The sequence below is a fragment of the Salvelinus namaycush genome, chromosome 36, assembly GCF_016432855.1.
Source record: "Salvelinus namaycush isolate Seneca chromosome 36, SaNama_1.0, whole genome shotgun sequence".
NCBI lineage: Eukaryota > Metazoa > Chordata > Actinopteri > Salmoniformes > Salmonidae > Salvelinus > Salvelinus namaycush.
This window is the reverse complement of record NC_052342.1, coordinates 23,797,693-23,815,192: the sequence shown is the minus strand read 5'-3', so window position 1 is coordinate 23,815,192 and position 17,500 is coordinate 23,797,693. Positions and strand designations below refer to the sequence as shown.

General features: G+C 44.1%; 1 protein-coding gene across 1 annotated transcript in view; it reads right to left on the bottom strand.

Annotated features, from left to right (window-relative positions):
• sema4f (sema domain, immunoglobulin domain (Ig), transmembrane domain (TM) and short cytoplasmic domain, (semaphorin) 4F) overlaps positions 1–17,500 on the bottom strand; it is a 55,185-nt gene that overhangs the window by 5,347 nt on the left and 32,338 nt on the right. Inside the window, exons 3-11 of the mRNA XM_038975910.1 lie at positions 16,469–16,528; positions 15,970–16,068; positions 15,602–15,713; positions 13,464–13,583; positions 13,054–13,208; positions 11,826–12,007; positions 5,287–5,428; positions 4,852–4,911; positions 626–803 (exon numbers count right to left, since the gene is read on the bottom strand). Of these exons, the coding sequence (XP_038831838.1) occupies positions 626–803; positions 4,852–4,911; positions 5,287–5,428; positions 11,826–12,007; positions 13,054–13,208; positions 13,464–13,583; positions 15,602–15,713; positions 15,970–16,068; positions 16,469–16,528 (1,108 nt within the window). The remainder of the gene's footprint in view (positions 1–625; positions 804–4,851; positions 4,912–5,286; positions 5,429–11,825; positions 12,008–13,053; positions 13,209–13,463; positions 13,584–15,601; positions 15,714–15,969; positions 16,069–16,468; positions 16,529–17,500) is intronic.

Genomic DNA, 17,500 nt, shown 5'->3' with positions numbered 1-17,500 from the left:
TTATCATCCATCCTTCCTTTACCATCCATCCTTCTTAATCATCCATCCTTCCTTTACCATCCATCCTTCTTAATCATCCATCCTTCCTTTACCATCCATCCTTCTTAATCATCCATCCTTCCTTTACCATCCATCCTTCTTAATCATCCATCCTTTCTTTACCATCCATCCTCCTTGATCATCCATCCTTCCTTTATCATCCATCCTTCTTTTACATCCATCCTTCTTAATCATCCATCCTTCCTTTACCATCCATCCTTCTTAATCATCCATCCTTTCTTTACCATCATCCTCCTTAATCATCCATCCTTCCTTTATCATCCATCCTTTCTTTACCATCCATCCTCCTTAATCATCCATCCTTCCTTTATCATCCATCCATCCTTTACCATCCATCCTTCTTAATCATCCGTCCTTCCTTTACCATCCATCCTTCCTTTATCATCCATCCTTCTTTTACCATCAATCCATCCATCCTTTACCATCCATCCTTAATCATCCATCCTTCCTTTACCATCCATCCTTCCTTTATCATCCATCCATCCTTTACCCCACCAACACTCCTTTCTCTCCATCCACTCCTCCACCTCTACTTTCTCACTCTCCTCCCCCCCTCCCCTCTCACCTGTTCCCAGGTGCAGCACGGTGGCTGCGTTGGTAGCTGCGTTTCTCTGATCATCGTCCGACCCCGTAGTCGTCCTGGTAACAGCTACTTTAGTGTACGTGATGCCCCTCCTCACCAGTAGAGGCGCTGCGATCACGTTGTTCTCCATCAGAGGGTGGTCTCTCATAAACGTCAACACCTTCAAGCATATATAATATTATTATTATACATTATATATATTATATTGTTATAGATTAGTATATTTATATTAATACTATACATTATATATATATATTATATTATATTGATATAGATTAGTATATTTATATTATTACTATACATTATATATATATATTATTGATATAGATTACTATATTTATATTATTACTATACATTATATATATATATATTATATTGTTATAGATTAGTATATTTATATTATTACTATACATTATATATATATTATATTATATTGATATAGATTAGTATATTTATATTATTACTATACATTATATATATATATATTATATTATATTGATATAGATTAGTATATTTATATTATTACTATACATTATATATATATATTATATTGTTATAGATTAGTATATTTATATTATTACTATACATTATATATATATATATATTATATTATATTGATATAGATTAGTATATTTATATTATTACTATACATTATATATATATATATATCATATTGTTATAGATTAGTATATTTATATTAATACTATACATTATATATATATATTATATTTTATTGACATAGATTACTATATTTATATTATTACTATACATTATATATATATATTATATTATATTGATATAGATTAGTATATTTATATAATTACTATACATTATATATAAATATTATATTGATATAGATTAGTATATTTATATTATTACTATACATTATATATATATATTATATTGATATAGATTAGTATATTTATATTATTACTATACATTATATATATAAATATTATATTTGTCACACCCTGGCCTTAGTTATCTTTGTTTTCATTATTATTTTAGTTAGGTCAGGGTGTGACATGGGGAAGTTTGTGTGTTTTTGTATTGTCTAGGGTGTTGTATGGTTTAGGGGGTTTAGTAGAGTAGATGGTTTAGTGTTCAGTGTAGGTGTCTAGGAAAGTCTATGGTTGCCTGAATTGGGTCTCAATTAGAGACAGCTGGTTATTGTTGTCTCTGATTGGGAGCCATATTTAAGGCAACCATAGGCTTTAGCTGTTTTGTGGGTAATTGTCTATGTGTAGTGTTTGTGTCAGCACTATCTGTATTTATAGCTTCACGGTCGTCTGTTTGTTGTTTTGTTTCGTTTTTCCTTCTTATAATAAAAAGAAGATGTATTTTTCACGCGCTGCGCCTTGGTCCTCTCTCTCTCCCTTTGACGATCGTGACAGAATTACCCACCAAACCCGGATCAAGCAGCGTGACAAGCGGCAACAGGATCAAGGCATCAAGGATTCATGGACATGGGAGGAGATATTAGATGGTAAGGGACCTTGGGCACAACCGGGAGAATATCGCCTCCCTCGTGAAGAGCTGGAGGCAGCGAAAGCCGAGAGGAGGCGATATGAGGAGGCAGCACGGAGGCAAGGCTGGAAGCCCGCGAGTACTACCCAAAAATTTATTGGGGGGGGGCTAAGAAGTAGTGGGCCGAGGGCAGGTAGGAGACCTGCGCCCACTTCCCAGGCTAACCGTGGAGAGCGGGAGTACGGGCGGACACCGTGTTACGCAATAGAGCGCACGGTGTCTCCTGTACGTGTTCATAGCCCGGTGCGGGTTATTCCACCTCCCCGCACTGGTAGGGCTAGATTGGGCATTGAGCCAGGTGCCATGATGCCGGCTCAACGCGTCTGGTCTCCAGTGCGTCTCCTCGGGCCGGCATACATGGCACCAGCCTTACGCATGGTGTCCCCGGTTCGCCTACATAGCCCGGTGCGGGTTATTCCACCTCCCCGCACTGGTCGGGCGACGGGGAGCATTCAACCAGGTAAGGTTGGGCAGGCTCGGTGTTCAAGGGAACCAGTACGCCTGCACGGTCCGGTATTTCCGGCGCCACCTCCCCGCCCCAGTCCAGTACCACCAGTGCCTCCTCCACGCACTAGCCCTATGGTGCGTGTCTCCAGCCCTTTACCACCAGTGCCTAAACCACACACCAAGCCTCCTGTGTGTCCCCAGAGTCCTGTGCGTCCTGTTGCTGCTCCCCGCACTAGCCCTGAGATGCGTGTCCCCAGTCCGGTACCACCAGTTCCGGCACCACGCACTAGGCCTAATGTGCGCTCCCAGGGTCCAGTATGCCCTGTTCCTTCTCCCCGCACTAGCCTGAAGGTGCGTGTCCTTAGCCCGGTGACTCCAGTTCCGGCACCACGCACCAGGCCTACAGTGCGCCTCATCCGGCCAGAGCCATCCGTCTGCCCAGTGCCATCTGAGCCATCCGTCTGCCCAGTGCCATCTGAGCCATCCGTCTCCCCAGCGCCATCTGAGCCATCCGTCTCCCCAGCGCCATCTGAGCCATCCGTCTCCCCAGCGCCATCTGAGCCATCCGTCTCCCCAGCGCCATCTGAGCCATCCGTCTGCCCAGTGCCGTCTGAGCCATCCGTCTGTCCCGAGCCATTAGAGCCGCCCGTCTGTCCCGAGCCGTCAGAGCCCTTAGTCAGTCAGGAGCCGCTAGAGCCATTCGTCAGTCAGGATCTGCCAGAGCCGCCAACCAGACAGGATCTGCCAGAGCCGCCAACCAGACAGGATCTACCAGAGCCGCCAACCAGACAGGATCCGCCAGAGCCGCCAACCAGACAGGATCCGCCAGAGCCGCCAACCAGACAGGATCCGCCAGAGCCGCCAACCAGACAGGATCGGCCAGAGCCGCCAACCAGACAGGATCTGCCAGAGCCGCCAACCAGACAGGATCTGCCAGAGCCGCCAACCAGACAGGATCTGCCAGAGCCGTCAGCCAGCCATGAGCAGCCAGATCCGCCAACCAGACAGGATCTGCCAGATCCGTCAGCCAGACAGGATCTGCCAGATCCGTCAGCCAGCCATGAGCAGCCAGATCCGTCAGCCAGCCATGAGCAGCCAGATCCGTCAGCCAGCCATGAGCAGCCAGATCCGTCAGCCAGCCATGAGCAGCCAGATCCGTCAGCCAGCCATGAGCAGCCAGATCCGTCAGCCAGCCATGAGCCGTCCAGCCAGGATCCGCCAGAGCCGTCCAGCCAGGATCCGCCAGAGCCGTCCAGCCAGGATCCGCCAGAGCCGTCCAGCCAGGATCCGCCAGAGCCAGCCAGCCAGGATCCGCCAGCCAGCCAGGATCCGCCAGAGCCAGCCAGCCAGGATCCGCCATTCAGTCCGGTGCTGCCCTTCAGTCCGGTGCTGTCCCTCAGTCCGGAGCTGCCGTCCCTCAGTCCGGAGCTGCCCCTTATCCTGGTGCTGCCCCTTATCCTGGTACTGCCCCTTATCCTGGTGCTGCCCCTTATCCTGGTGCTGCCCCTTAGTCCGGTGCTGCCCCTTAGTCCGGTGCTGCCCCTTAGTCCGGTGCTGCCACTTAGTCCGGTGCTGCCCCTTATTCCAGTGGGGTTAAGAAAGCGGGTAGTGACTAGGGTGGGGTGGGGACCACGACCAGTGCCAGAGCCGCCACCGTGGACAGACGCCCACCCAGACCCTCCCCTAGACTTTATGCTGGTGCGCCCGGAGTTCGCACCTTAAGGGGGGGGTTATGTCACACCCTGGCCTTAGTTATCTTTGTTTTCATTATTATTTTAGTTAGGTCAGGGTGTGACATGGGGAAGTTTGTGTGTTTTTGTATTGTCTAGGGTGTTGTATGGTTTAGGGGGTTTAGTAGAGTAGATGTCTTAGTGTTCAGTGTAGGTGTCTAGGAAAGTCTATGGTTGCCTGAATTGGGTCTCAATTAGAGACAGCTGGTTATTGTTGTCTCTGATTGGGAGCCATATTTAAGGCAACCATAGGCTTTAGCTGTTTTGTGGGTAATTGTCTATGTGTAGTGTTTGTGTCAGCACTATCTGTATTTATAGCTTCACGGTCGTCTGTTTGTTGTTTTGTTTCGTTTTTCCTTATAATAAAAAGAAGATGTATTTTTCACGCGCTGCGCCTTGGTCCTCTCTCTCTCCCTTTGACGATCGTGACAATATTGATATAGATTAGTATATTTATATTGCTATACATTACATTATATATATATATATTGTATTATATATTACCTTGTCCGGCAGCTTGAGAGAAGACTCGAAGCCCTCCGCTCTCAGAGCACTGTTCAGACACTGGGTAAAGGAAAGATTTAGTTGAGATTTAAAGTTCTTAACTCCTTCATCTATCTCATAGAACGTTTAACTAGGCAGGTCCTGGTGTAGCCTGGTACAGGGTACCTGTCAGGGTCTAGGTGTTGGTACTGGTTCTAGGTAATGTGTTCTAGACTGTACCTGTCCTGGTCTAGGTGTTGGTACTGGTTCTAGGTAATGGGTTCTAGACTGTACCTGTCCTGGTCTAGGTGTTGGTACTGGTTCTAGGTAATGTGTTCTAGACTGTACCTGTCCTGGTCTAGGTGTTGGTACTGGTTCTAGGTAATGTGTTCTAGACTGTACCTGTCCAGGTCTAGGTGTTGGTACTGGTTCTAGGTAATGTGTTCTAGACTGTACCTGTCCAGGTCTAGGTGTTGGTACTGGTTCTGGGTTGATCCAGTTCTCACAGGTCTTCTTCAGTTCCTTAAAGGGTCCGTCCATCACTTTACTGATGTCAGCCAGACTGTAGACACACACCGCTGACAACTCCTCATGCTCCCTACACACACACACACACACACACACACACACACACACACACACACACACACACACACACACACACACACACACACACACACACACACACACACACACACACACACACACACACACACACACACACACACACACAGGAGGGAGAGAGGGTTTAATTTATGTGATCATGTATAATGAAGGGAAGTTTCACATGTCCTTGTTGTTGTCTCTCTCTACGCTCTACCAGTGGAGGCTCCTCCTCAGAGGAAGGGGAGGACCATCCTCTTCAGTGAATTTCATAAACATTTTAATAGTGAAACATTCAAGAAGTTATCATTTTTAGATAAAACTACACTAAATATATTCACGTCGCCAAATAATTGATTATAATACACTGTTTTGCAAAGAAGGCCTACAGTAGCCTCAGCAGCACTCTGTAGGGTAATACCATGATGTAGCCAGAGGACAGATCTCTTCCATCCTCCTCTGGGTACATTGACTTCAATACAAAACCTAGGAGGCTCGTGGTTCTCACACCATTCCATAGACTTACACAGTAATTATGACAACTTCCGGAGGATGTCCTCCAACCTATCAGAGGTCTTGCAGCATGAACTAACATGTTGTCCACCCAATCAAAGGATCAGAGAATGAATCTAGTACTGAAAGCATAAACTACAGCTAGTGCTGCAGTGCATCAAATGTGGTGAGTAATTGACTCAAAGAGAGCGAAAGACAACAGTTTTGAACAAATTAATTTATACCAAATGTAAGGAGTATCGAAAGATAGCTAGCTATATTTTGTAGTATATATTTTTTCACTTCCACTTAGCTAGTGTCAAGTGCAGCTAGCTGGTTTAGCCTACTCAAACACCCGGGTCAAACAGAGAGGGATGCTATGTTAGCTAGCTGTCTATGGCTATCCAACACTGGAAATCTCCTAAGTCAAGGTAAGCTTTTGGTTTTATTACTTTATTGCCACTGAGGCACGCAGGTGTAACTGCTTCACTGCTAAACTGCTTGCTGTTGACTGTACTGCATGATTGTAGCGGGTTTACCAAACGCGTTAGTTCTAGTAGCTGTGTTGATTATGACGTTAGCTAAGATGGTGACCACATTACCACCACACCGGCAGTCATGAGTCATAGAGGCCAGCATCCCGGAGTCGCCTCTTTACTGTTGACGTTGAGACTGGTGCTTTGCCGGTACTATTTAATGAAGCTGACAGTTGAGGACTTGTGAGGCGTCTGTTTCTCAAATTAGACACTGTAATGTACTTGTCCTCTTGCTTAGTTGTGCACCGGGGCCTCCCACTCCTCTTTCTATTCTGGTTAGAACCAGTTTGTGCTGTTCTGTGAAGGCAGTAGTACACAGAGTTGTACGAGATCTTCAGTTTCTTGGCAATTTCTCGCATGGAATAGCCTTCATTTCTTAGAACAAGAATAGACTGACAAGTTTCAGAAGAAAGGTCTTTGTTTCTGGCCATTTTGAGCCTGTAATCGAACCCAGAAATGCTGATGCTCCAGATACTCAACTAGTCTAAAGAAGGCCAGTTTTATTGCTTCTTTAATCAGTACAACAGTTTGCAGCTGTGCTAACATAATTGCAAAAGGGTTTTCTAATGATCAACTAGCCTTTTAAAATGATAAACTTGGATTCGCTAACACAACGTGCCATTGGAACACAGGAGTGATGGTTGCTGATAATGGGCCTCTCTACGCCTATGTAGATATTCCATTAAAAATCAGCCGTTTCCAGCTACAATAGTCATTTACAACATTAACAATGTCTACACTGTATTTCTGATCAATTTGATGTTATTTTAATGGACAAAAAATGTGCTTTTCTTTCAAAAACAAGGGCATTTCTAACTGACCCCAAACTTTTGAACAGTAGTGTATATATATTCTGTATATATATATTTTTGTTGTTGTATTTTACCCTCTTTTTTGATCTTGTCTTATCACTGCAACGGGCCCCAACGGGCTCGGGAGGTGAAGGTCAAGTCATGCATCCTCCGAAACATGACCCGGCAAACCGCGCTCCTTAACACCTGCCCACTTAACCCAGAAGCTGCACTAATGTGTCGGAGGAAACACCGTTCCACTGACGAGGAGGTCAGCCTGCAGGCGCCCGGCCCGCCACAAGGAGTCGCTAGATGGCGATGAGCAACGTAAACCCCCCCGGCCAAACTCTCCCTTAACCCGGATGACACTGGACCATTTGCTTGCCGCCCTATGGACCTCCCGAACACGGCCGGTTGTGATACAGCCTGGGATCAAACCCGGGTCTGTAGTGACGCCTCTAGCACTGCGATGCAGTGCCTTAGACCGCTGCACCACTCGGGAGGCCCACACTCAAATATATTCTATACCGGAGTCAGGAAGAGATCGTATAGACCTAAGCGATGTGGTTGGGTCATTGATTGTACAGGGCGGCATACAGTTAGCTTACAATTATAGTGAATTTGTATATGATTTTGAATAATCTAGTAATGGGGATTCATGAATTAGGTGACACATTACCTTTAGCTCCAGAATATCTCTGCCCCCTGCGTTTCCATATCCTCTTCTCCTTTATTCCTTTCTCCAGCGCGCAGACGGGCTGTCAAACGTTTATTTAAATATGTTTCGTTTGCGAAAACATGTTACTATCGATGTTCACGAACAGATTTCACTTGGTTTCCTAAATTAAGCCCGGGGGTAGCTGCAGGAACAGGGTTGGAGAGCCCGATGGCATACAGAGTTTTGGCAGAATACCACGTGTCGTGCAGCGAGAGCAACAGTGGTTTAATGTGTGGAGTGAAACAAGTGTTGTTATATGTATTTGTCAGCGTCTCATATTCAGCACAGCTCTGCTATAAAACCCAAGTAGCCTACCAGGCATCTTTGAAAAACGGACCAGCAGGAAAGCACGCGGCCTCCATTTGCTATTCGAGTGCCTACGGATGTCTTTTACCCCTGCCCCTGTTCCACGTGATAATGGCCCATTCTAAATCTAAACTAATTTGACATGTTAGTAAAAAAAACGCGATTAAATTGAGAATAGTCTGAAGGGTGAAAATATGATCACTTGATGAGAGAACAAGTGTGCAGCCAGAGGCAAGGAACAGAACGCAAATCTTTTTTTGCTACTTTGTCAAATCATCAATAGCCTATAGGCGCATCATACAGCCTATATGTGTTCTGATTTCTAACACATTCTAAGGTGTGTTCTGATCTCTAACACATTCTAAGGTGTGTTCTGATCTCTAACACATTCTAAGGTGTGTTCTGATTTCTAACACATTCTAAGGTGTGTTCTGATCTCTAACACATTCTAAGGTGTGTTCTGATCTCTAACACATTCTAAGGTGTGTTCTGATCTCTAACACATTCTAAGGTGTGTTCTGATTTCTAACACATTCTAAGGTGTGTTCTGATCTCTAACACATTCTAAGGTGTGTTCTGATTTCTAACACATTCTAAGGTGTGTTCTGATCTCTAACACATTCTAAGGTGTGTTCTGATCTCTAACACATTCTAAGGTGTGTTCTGATTTCTAACACATTCTAAGGTGTGTTCTGATTTCTAACACATTCTAAGGTGTGTTCTGATTTCTAACACATTCTAAGGTGTGTTCTGATCTCTAACACATTCTAAGGTGTGTTCTGATCTCTAACACATTCTAAGGTGTGTTCTGATTTCTAACACATTCTAAGGTGTGTTCTGATTTCTAACACATTCTAAGGTGTGTTCTGATCTCTAACACATTCTAAGGTGTGTTCTGATCTCTAACACATTCTAAGGTGTGTTCTGATTTCTAACACATTCTAAGGTGTGTTCTGATTTCTAACACATTCTAAGGTGTGTTCTGATCTCTAACACATTCTAAGGTGTGTTCTGATTTCTAACACATTCTAAGGTGTGTTCTGATCTCTAACACATTCTAAGGTGTGTTCTGATCTCTAACACATTCTAAGGTGTGTTCTGATCTCTAACACATTCTAAGGTGTGTTCTGATCTCTAACACATTCTAAGGTGTGTTCTGATTTCTAACACATTCTAAGGTGTGTTCTGATTTCTAACACATTCTAAGGTGTGTTCTGATCTCTAACACATTCTAAGGTGTGTTCTGATTTCTAACACATTCTAAGGTGTGTTCTGATCTCTAACACATTCTAAGGTGTGTTCTGATTTCTAACACATTCTAAGGTGTGTTCTGATTTCTAACACATTCTAAGGTGTGTTCTGATTTCTAACACATTCTAAGGTGTGTTCTGATTTCTAACACATTCTAAGGTGTGTTCTGATTTCTAACACATTCTAAGGTGTGTTCTGATTTCTAACACATTCTAAGGTGTGTTCTGATTTCTAACACATTCTAAGGTGTGTTCTGATTTCTAACACATTCTAAGGTGTGTTCTGATTTCTAACACATTCTAAGGTGTGTTCTGATTTCTAACACATTCTAAGGTGTGTTCTGATCTCTAACACATTCTAAGGTGTGTTCTGATTTCTAACACATTCTAAGGTGTGTTCTGATTTCTAACACATTCTAAGGTGTGTTCTGATTTCTAACACATTCTAAGGTGTGTATCATTCACAACTAAAGTTGTCAAGTAACTCAATCTAGCGTATAGGACATTTTTCAAATGAACACTTTTAAGCTCAACATAGCCCCCTTTGCTCCTGAATAGGTCAAATATAATTTCTATTTTATTCAGATAAGTTCAATTATATTCTTCTTACTATAAAATCATATAATGTAAAATAATGGCGCGGGACTTATAAGCATATCTCGTCAGCTAAATGAACAAGCCTACAGCCTATGGCATGGAGCATAACCAGATAACATACAGTATCTAGTCAGCTAAATGAACAAGCCTACAGCCTATGGCATGGAGCATAACCAGATAACATACAGTATCTAGTCTGCTAAATGAACAAGCCTACAGCCTATGGCATGGAGCATAACCAGATAACATACAGTATCTAGTCTGCTAAATGAACAAGCCTACAGCCTATGGCATGGAGCATAACCAGATAACATACAGTATCTAGTCTGCTAAATGAACACGTGTACAGCCTATGGCATGGAGCATAGCCAGATAACATACAGTATCTAGTCTGCTAAATGAACAAGCCTACAGCCTATGGCATGGAGCATAACCAGATAACATACAGTATCTAGTCTGCTAAATGAACAAGCCTACAGCCTATGGCATGGAGCATAACCAGATAACATACAGTATCTAGTCTGCTAAATGAACACGTGTACAGCCTATGGCATGGAGCATAGCCAGATAACATACAGTATCTAGTCTGCTAAATGAACAAGCCTACAGCCTATGGCATGGAGCATAGCCAGATAACATACAGTATCTAGTCAGCTAAATGAACAAGCCTACAGCCTATGGCATGGAGCATAACCAGATAACATACAGTATCTAGTCAGCTAAATGAACAAGCCTACAGCCTATGGCATGGAGCATAGCCAGATAACATACAGTATCTAGTCTGCTAAATGAACAAGCCTACAGCCTATGGCATGGAGCATAACCAGATAACATACAGTATCTAGTCTGCTAAATGAACAAGCCTACAGCCTATGGCATGGAGCATAACCAGATAACATACAGTATCTAGTCAGCTAAATGAACAAGCCTACAGCCTATGGCATGGAGCATAACCAGATAACATACAGTATCTAGTCTGCTAAATGAACAAGCCTACAGCCTATGGCATGGAGCATAGCCAGATAACATACAGTATCTAGTCTGCTAAATGAACAAGCCTACAGCCTATGGCATGGAGCATAACCAGATAACATACAGTATCTAGTCTGATAAATGAACAAGCCTACAGCCTATGGCATGGAGCATAACCAGATAACATACAGCAGGACGACTCACATTCTGTTCTTCTGAAATACATTTTCTTCACATCATAATGTTTCTTTATACTTGACTAAAATAAATAATATATTTATTGTGATGGTGTGTATTAAATTGATGTATTAAACTTTTTAAATGTAGATGTTCCAAAGGTGGACATCATCGGCTTGTACGTGGCTTGTACGTGGCTTGTACGTGACTTGTACGTGACTTGTACGTGGCTTGTACGTGACTTGTACGTGGCTTGTACGTGACTTGTACGTGACTTTTATGCATGGAGACCAGGAGATGCTAAACTATGAGTTAATTAATTAACGGTCAATTACCGTGAGACCGTCAGTCTTTTGCAGGACAATAACCGTCTGAAAAAATGTCATGACCGCCACAGCTCTAATGGTGACAAGACAATGTAGGCTGTGTGTAGCGGTTAGCGGTCGTGATATGAAGGTTTGGCTTGGAAAGTTTTGATGATGTGTCTCCATCCATCCTCCCCTCCCTCTTTCCCTCCATCCATCCCTCCTCCCCTCCATCCCTCCATCCTTACCACTGAGATGTGAAGAGACCATAGAAGTGTGTAGAGCTAGGGTCTCCAGATGTGTGTTGTTTTGTGTAGACATCAGTCAGTATGTTGTAACGCTGTCCGCTGGCTCTGTCCTCACACACCAACTGAGCCTTGAGGAAGGTGGTCCACCGCTTCTGTAATGTCTTCATACCACCTACATCAGACTAGAGAGGGATAGAGGGGGAGAGAGAGGGGGAGAGAGGGGTGGAGAGAGAGAGAGAGGAGGAGAGAAAGTGGGGGTGGAGAGAGAGAGGGGGAGAGAAAGAGGGGTTGGAGAGAGAGAGGGGGGGTGGAGAGAGAGAGAGAGAGAGAGAGAGGGGGAGAGGGATAAAAAGAGAGCGGGGGAGAGAGAGGGTGGTGGAGAAGGGGGGTGGTGGGAGAGGGGGAGAAAGAGAGAGGTTGGTGGAGAGAGGGGGGTGTATAAAGATACAGTGAAAAGAGAATGAAGAAGGAGGAAAGAAAAAAAGAAAGAATTGATGGGTGGTCTCACCCAAAACATAGAGGTGGCTAGGGTGGTCTCACCCAAAACATAGAGGTGGCTAGGGTGGTCTCACCCAAAACATAGAGGTGGCTAGGGTGGTCTCACCCAAAACATAGAGGTAGCTAGGGTGGTCTCACCCAAAATAAAGAGGTAGCTAGGGTGGTCTCACCCAAAACATAGAGGTAGCTAGGGTGGTCTCACCCAAAACATAGAGGTAGCTAGGGTGGTCTCACCCAAAACATAGAGGTAGCTAGGGTGGTCTCACCCAAAACATAAAGAGGTAGCTAGGGTGGTCTCACCCAAAATAAAGAGGTAGCTAGGGTGGTCTCACCCAAAACATAGAGGTAGCTAGGGTGGTCTCACCCAAAATATAAAGAGGTAGCTAGGGTGGTCTCACCCAAAACATAAAGAGGTAGCTAGGGTGGTCTCACCCAAAATATAAAGAGGTGGCTAGGGTGGTCTCACCCAAAACATAAAGAGGTGGCTAGGGTGGTCTCACCCAAAACATAAAGAGGTGGCTAGGGTGGTCTCACCCAAAACATAAAGAGGTGGCTAGGGTGGTCTCACCCAAAACATAAAGAGGTAGCTAGGGTGGTCTCACCCAAAACTATGTGAGGAGTGGGACTTTAAAAAAAATCCTATATATTTGCTAGGATCAAGCAACGACAAAGCAACGACAAAGAAACGACAAAGAGACAGACCACCACCTCCTCTGCCCCCCAGACCTACCTTGCAGACACGTGCGACCCTGGGAACTTTGACCTTAGTGTAGAGGTCGTACTCCTTGGCGACCTCAGTAAAGAAGAAGTAGATCTTGTTGTCTTCACCCTGTGGGTTGTTGTCTTCATCCTGCTGTATGAACACCGACGACACAAACTCTGGGTCTGCAGGGAGACACACACACACACACACACCTTTAAACAACGTGGGGTTAGGAGTGTGTGAAGCACACCGTGTGTGTGTCCAGCGCATGCCCATTTTCACGCGTGTGTGTGTGTGTGTGTGTGTGTGGGTGTGGGTGTGGGTGGGTGGGTGGGTTGTGTGTGTGTGTGTGTGTGTGTGTGTGTGTGTGTGTGTGTGGGTGGGTGGGTGGGTGGGTGGGTGGGTGGGTGGGTGGGTGGGTGGTTGTGTGTTCTAACCACTGAGCCAGTTGATGGATCTCTCGGTGCGGATACGTTCCTGCTCCTGTCCGGTTGCCCGGGAGATATCGAACAACGTTCCCAGGAAGTTACTCGTGGCGGCCGTGTACAAGATACCTCCTAGAGAGAAAGAGAAAGAGAGAAAAAGATAGACCGGGGGGTGTATCCATAGCAGTGAGTTATTAGAGTATGTATTAGGGTGTGTATTTGAGTGTGTTGGACTGCTATTAAAGTGTACATTCGAGTGTGTACTCTGGTGTGTATCAGAGTGTTTTTTAGAGTGTGTATTAGTGTTTGCAAAGTTAGTAAGTTAGCCTTGTCCCTGGACAGGACACTAGTCTATCTCCTGTTGCTGTAGTGAAACAGCTTGATGTACCAGTACACCCCCTGGACAGGACACTAGTCTATCTCCTATTTCTGTAGTGAGACAGCTTGATGTACCAGTACACCCCCTGGACAGGACACTAGTCTATCCCCTGTTTCTGTAGTGAGACAGCTTGATGTACCAGTACACCCCCTGGACAGGACACTAGTCTATCTCCTGTTTCTGTAGTGAGACAGCTTGATGTACCAGTACACCCCCTGGACAGGACACTAGTCTATCTCCTATTTCTGTAGTGAGACAGCTTGATGTACCAGTACACCCCCTGGACAGGACACTAGTCTATCTCCTATTTCTGTAGTGAGACAGCTTGATGTACCAGTACACCCCCTGGACAGGACACTAGTCTATCTCCTGTTTCTGTAGTGAGACAGCTTGATGTACCAGTACACCCCCTGGACAGGACACTAGTCTATCTCCTATTTCTGTAGTGAAACAGCTTGATGTACCAGTACACCCCCTGGACAGGACACTAGTCTATCTCCTATTTCTGTAGTGAAACAGCTTGATGTACCAGTACACCCCCTGGACAGGACACTAGTCTATCTCCTATTTCTGTAGTGAAACAGCTTGATGTACCAGTACACCCCTGGACAGGACACAGTCTATCTCTTGTTTCTGTAGTGAGACAGCTTGATGTACAGTACACCCCCTGGACAGGACACTAGTCTATCTCCTATTTCTGTAGTGAGACAGCTTGATGTACAGGTACACCCCCTGGACAGGACACTAGTCTATCTCCTATTTCTGTAGTGAGACAGCTTGATGTACAGGTACACCCCCTGGACAGGACACTAGTCTATCTCCTGTTTCTGCAATGAGACAGCTTGATGTACCAGTACACCCCCTGGACAGGACACTCACCACAGGGCAGACACTCTCACCCCAAAGCCACTGTGGTAGTTACTTACTGAGTGTAAAAACAATGCATATATTACCTGTCTGTGTGTTAATACAGTATGTTTGTACAGTGTGTTTGTACAGTGTGTGTGTGTGTGTGTGTGTGTGTGTGTGTGTGTGTGTGTGTGTGTGTGTGTGTGTACAGTGTGTGTTGGTACAGTGTGTGTGTGTGTGTTGGTACAGTGTGTGTGTGTGTGTGTGTTGGTACAGTGTGTGTGTTGGTACAGTGTGTGTGTGTGGTGTTGTGTGTGGTGTGTGTGTGTGTGTGTGGTGTGTACAGTGTGTACAGTGTGTGTGTGTGTGTTGTGTGGTGTGTTGTGTGTGTGTGTGTGTGTGTGTGTGTGTGTGTGTGTGTGTGTACAGTGTGTGTGTACAGTGTGTGTGTGTAGTGTGTTTGTACAGTGTATGTGTGTGTACAGTGTGTGTGTGTACATTGTGGGTGTATGCAGTGTGTTTGTACAGTGTGTGTGTACAGTGTGTTTGTACACTGTGTGTACAGTGTGTGTGTGTGTGTACAGTGTGTGTACAGTGTGTGTGTGTGTGTGTACAGTGTGTGTGTAGTGTGTTTGTACAGTGTGTGTGTGTACAGTGTGTGTGTACATTGTGTGTGTATTCAGTGTGTTTGTACAGTGTGTGTGTGTACAGTGTGTTTGTACACTGTGTGTACAGTGAGTGTGTGTGTGTGTGTGTGTACAGTGTGTGTACAGTGTGTGTGTGTACAGTGTGTGTGTACAGTGTGTGTGTCTACAGTGTGTGTGTACAGTGTGTGTGTACAGTGTGTGTGTACAGTGTGTGTGTACAGTGTGTGTGTGTACAGTGTGTGTGTACAGTGTGTATACAGTGTGTCTTCTAATACCTGCCATAACAGCTGTATAGTGCTGGCTGGGCTCAAAGGGACATTTCCCTTTCCCAGTCTCCATCCTCACCACTCCATTCTCCCCTCGCTCCAGAGAGAAGGAAGACATGTTCTGAAAGAGAGAAGAGAGAGGGATGAGGATAAATTATTGAATAGATGTGTGTTGGGGGAGGGGGGGACGTATTTACACGTGTGTGTGTGTTTTGTGTGTGTGTGTGTGTGTGTGTGTGTGTGTGTGTGTGTGTGTGTGTGTGTGTGTGTGTGTGTGTGTGTGTGTGTGTGTGTGTGTGTGTGTGTGTGAACAAGTGTGTGAACATGTTAGAAGGGTTCAATTGCAGCTCATTGCACAAAAACAGTCACACACTCACCAGGAAGGCACACTGTGGGTCAAAAGCATAGGTTCCACAGGCGTATATCCACCCGTTTCCAAGAAACTCCAACAGACGGAGGTAGTTATTACAGTCACCCTGTAGGGGGCGACAAAGCGCATTATAGGATTATACACATTATAAATATATTATATTATTATTATACACCATATAAGGGGCGACAGAGCGCATTATATAATTATACACATTATAAATATATCATAATATTATTATACATCATATAGGGGGCGACAGAACACACTATATAATTATACACATTATAAAAATATTATATTATATTATTATTATACAAAATACTGTCTCTCTGTGGTTATTGGATGTAGTTGTTAGAGACAGGGGGAGACAGAGCAGTGAAATTACACTGTGGTTCAAACAACAACAAAGCCAAGAACACAGTGGAACAGGTGTGTTAGTGCACACACACATACAGGCGTAGGCGTTCACACACAAACACACACGCCGAGAGGCAAACACACACCTCTGTCTTTCCCTTGGCCACACAGGACTTCCTCTTCTCCTCCGGAACATCCCACACAATCTAGAGAGAGAGAGAGAGAGAGAGAGAGAGAGAGAGAGAGAGAGAGAGAGAGAGAGAGAGAGAGAGAGAGAGAGAGAGAGAGAGAGAGAGAGAGAGAGAGAGAGAGAGAGAGAGAGAGAGAGAGAGAGAGAGAGAGAGAGGAAGAGAGAGAGAGAGAGAGAGAGAGAGAGAGAGAGAGAGAGAGAGAGAGAGAGAGAGAGAGAGAGAGAGAGAGAGAGAGAGAAGGAGAAGAGAGAGAGAGAGAGAGAGAGAGAGAGAGAGAGAGAGGAGAGAGAGAAGAGAGAGAGAGGAGAGAGAGAGAGAGAGAGAGAGAGAGAGATGAAAAGACAGATATATGTAAGTGCATCATCTTTCCATTCTCTCATTAAAAACACTTAACTATGTGAAACATGAATATGCAGGAGCTTATTTGGCAAATTAGACTGAATATGCAAATATACCTCAATTAATTCAGTCAAATATACAAACTATCTGGGAAAAGGTCAACTTGATTAAATAAGATGATACTCAGTGATTGATCATATTGCTATACAATAATAGGAAAATATTAATATAATATATAATGATATATATAATACAATCCAGACACACACAACCATCCCCCCACACCACCAAAACCTGCCAACCAACACACACAAACCCACCACCACCAACACTTCCCATCAATACAACACAAACACCCCCCACACCCAAAACCAAAAAACAAAAAAAAAAAACAAAAAACAAAACACAAACAAAAAAAACCAAAAAAAAAAAAAACGAAACAAAAAAACCAAAAAAAAAAAAAAAAAAAAAAAAAAAAAAAAACAAAACAAAAAAAAAAAAAGAAAAAAAAAAACAAAAAAAAAAAAAAAAACAAAAAAAAAAAAAAAACACAAAAAACACAACAAAAAAAAAAACAAAAAAAAAAAACACACCACCAAAAACCAAAAAACAAATGAAAGAAAAAAAAAAAAAATACAATAAAAAAAA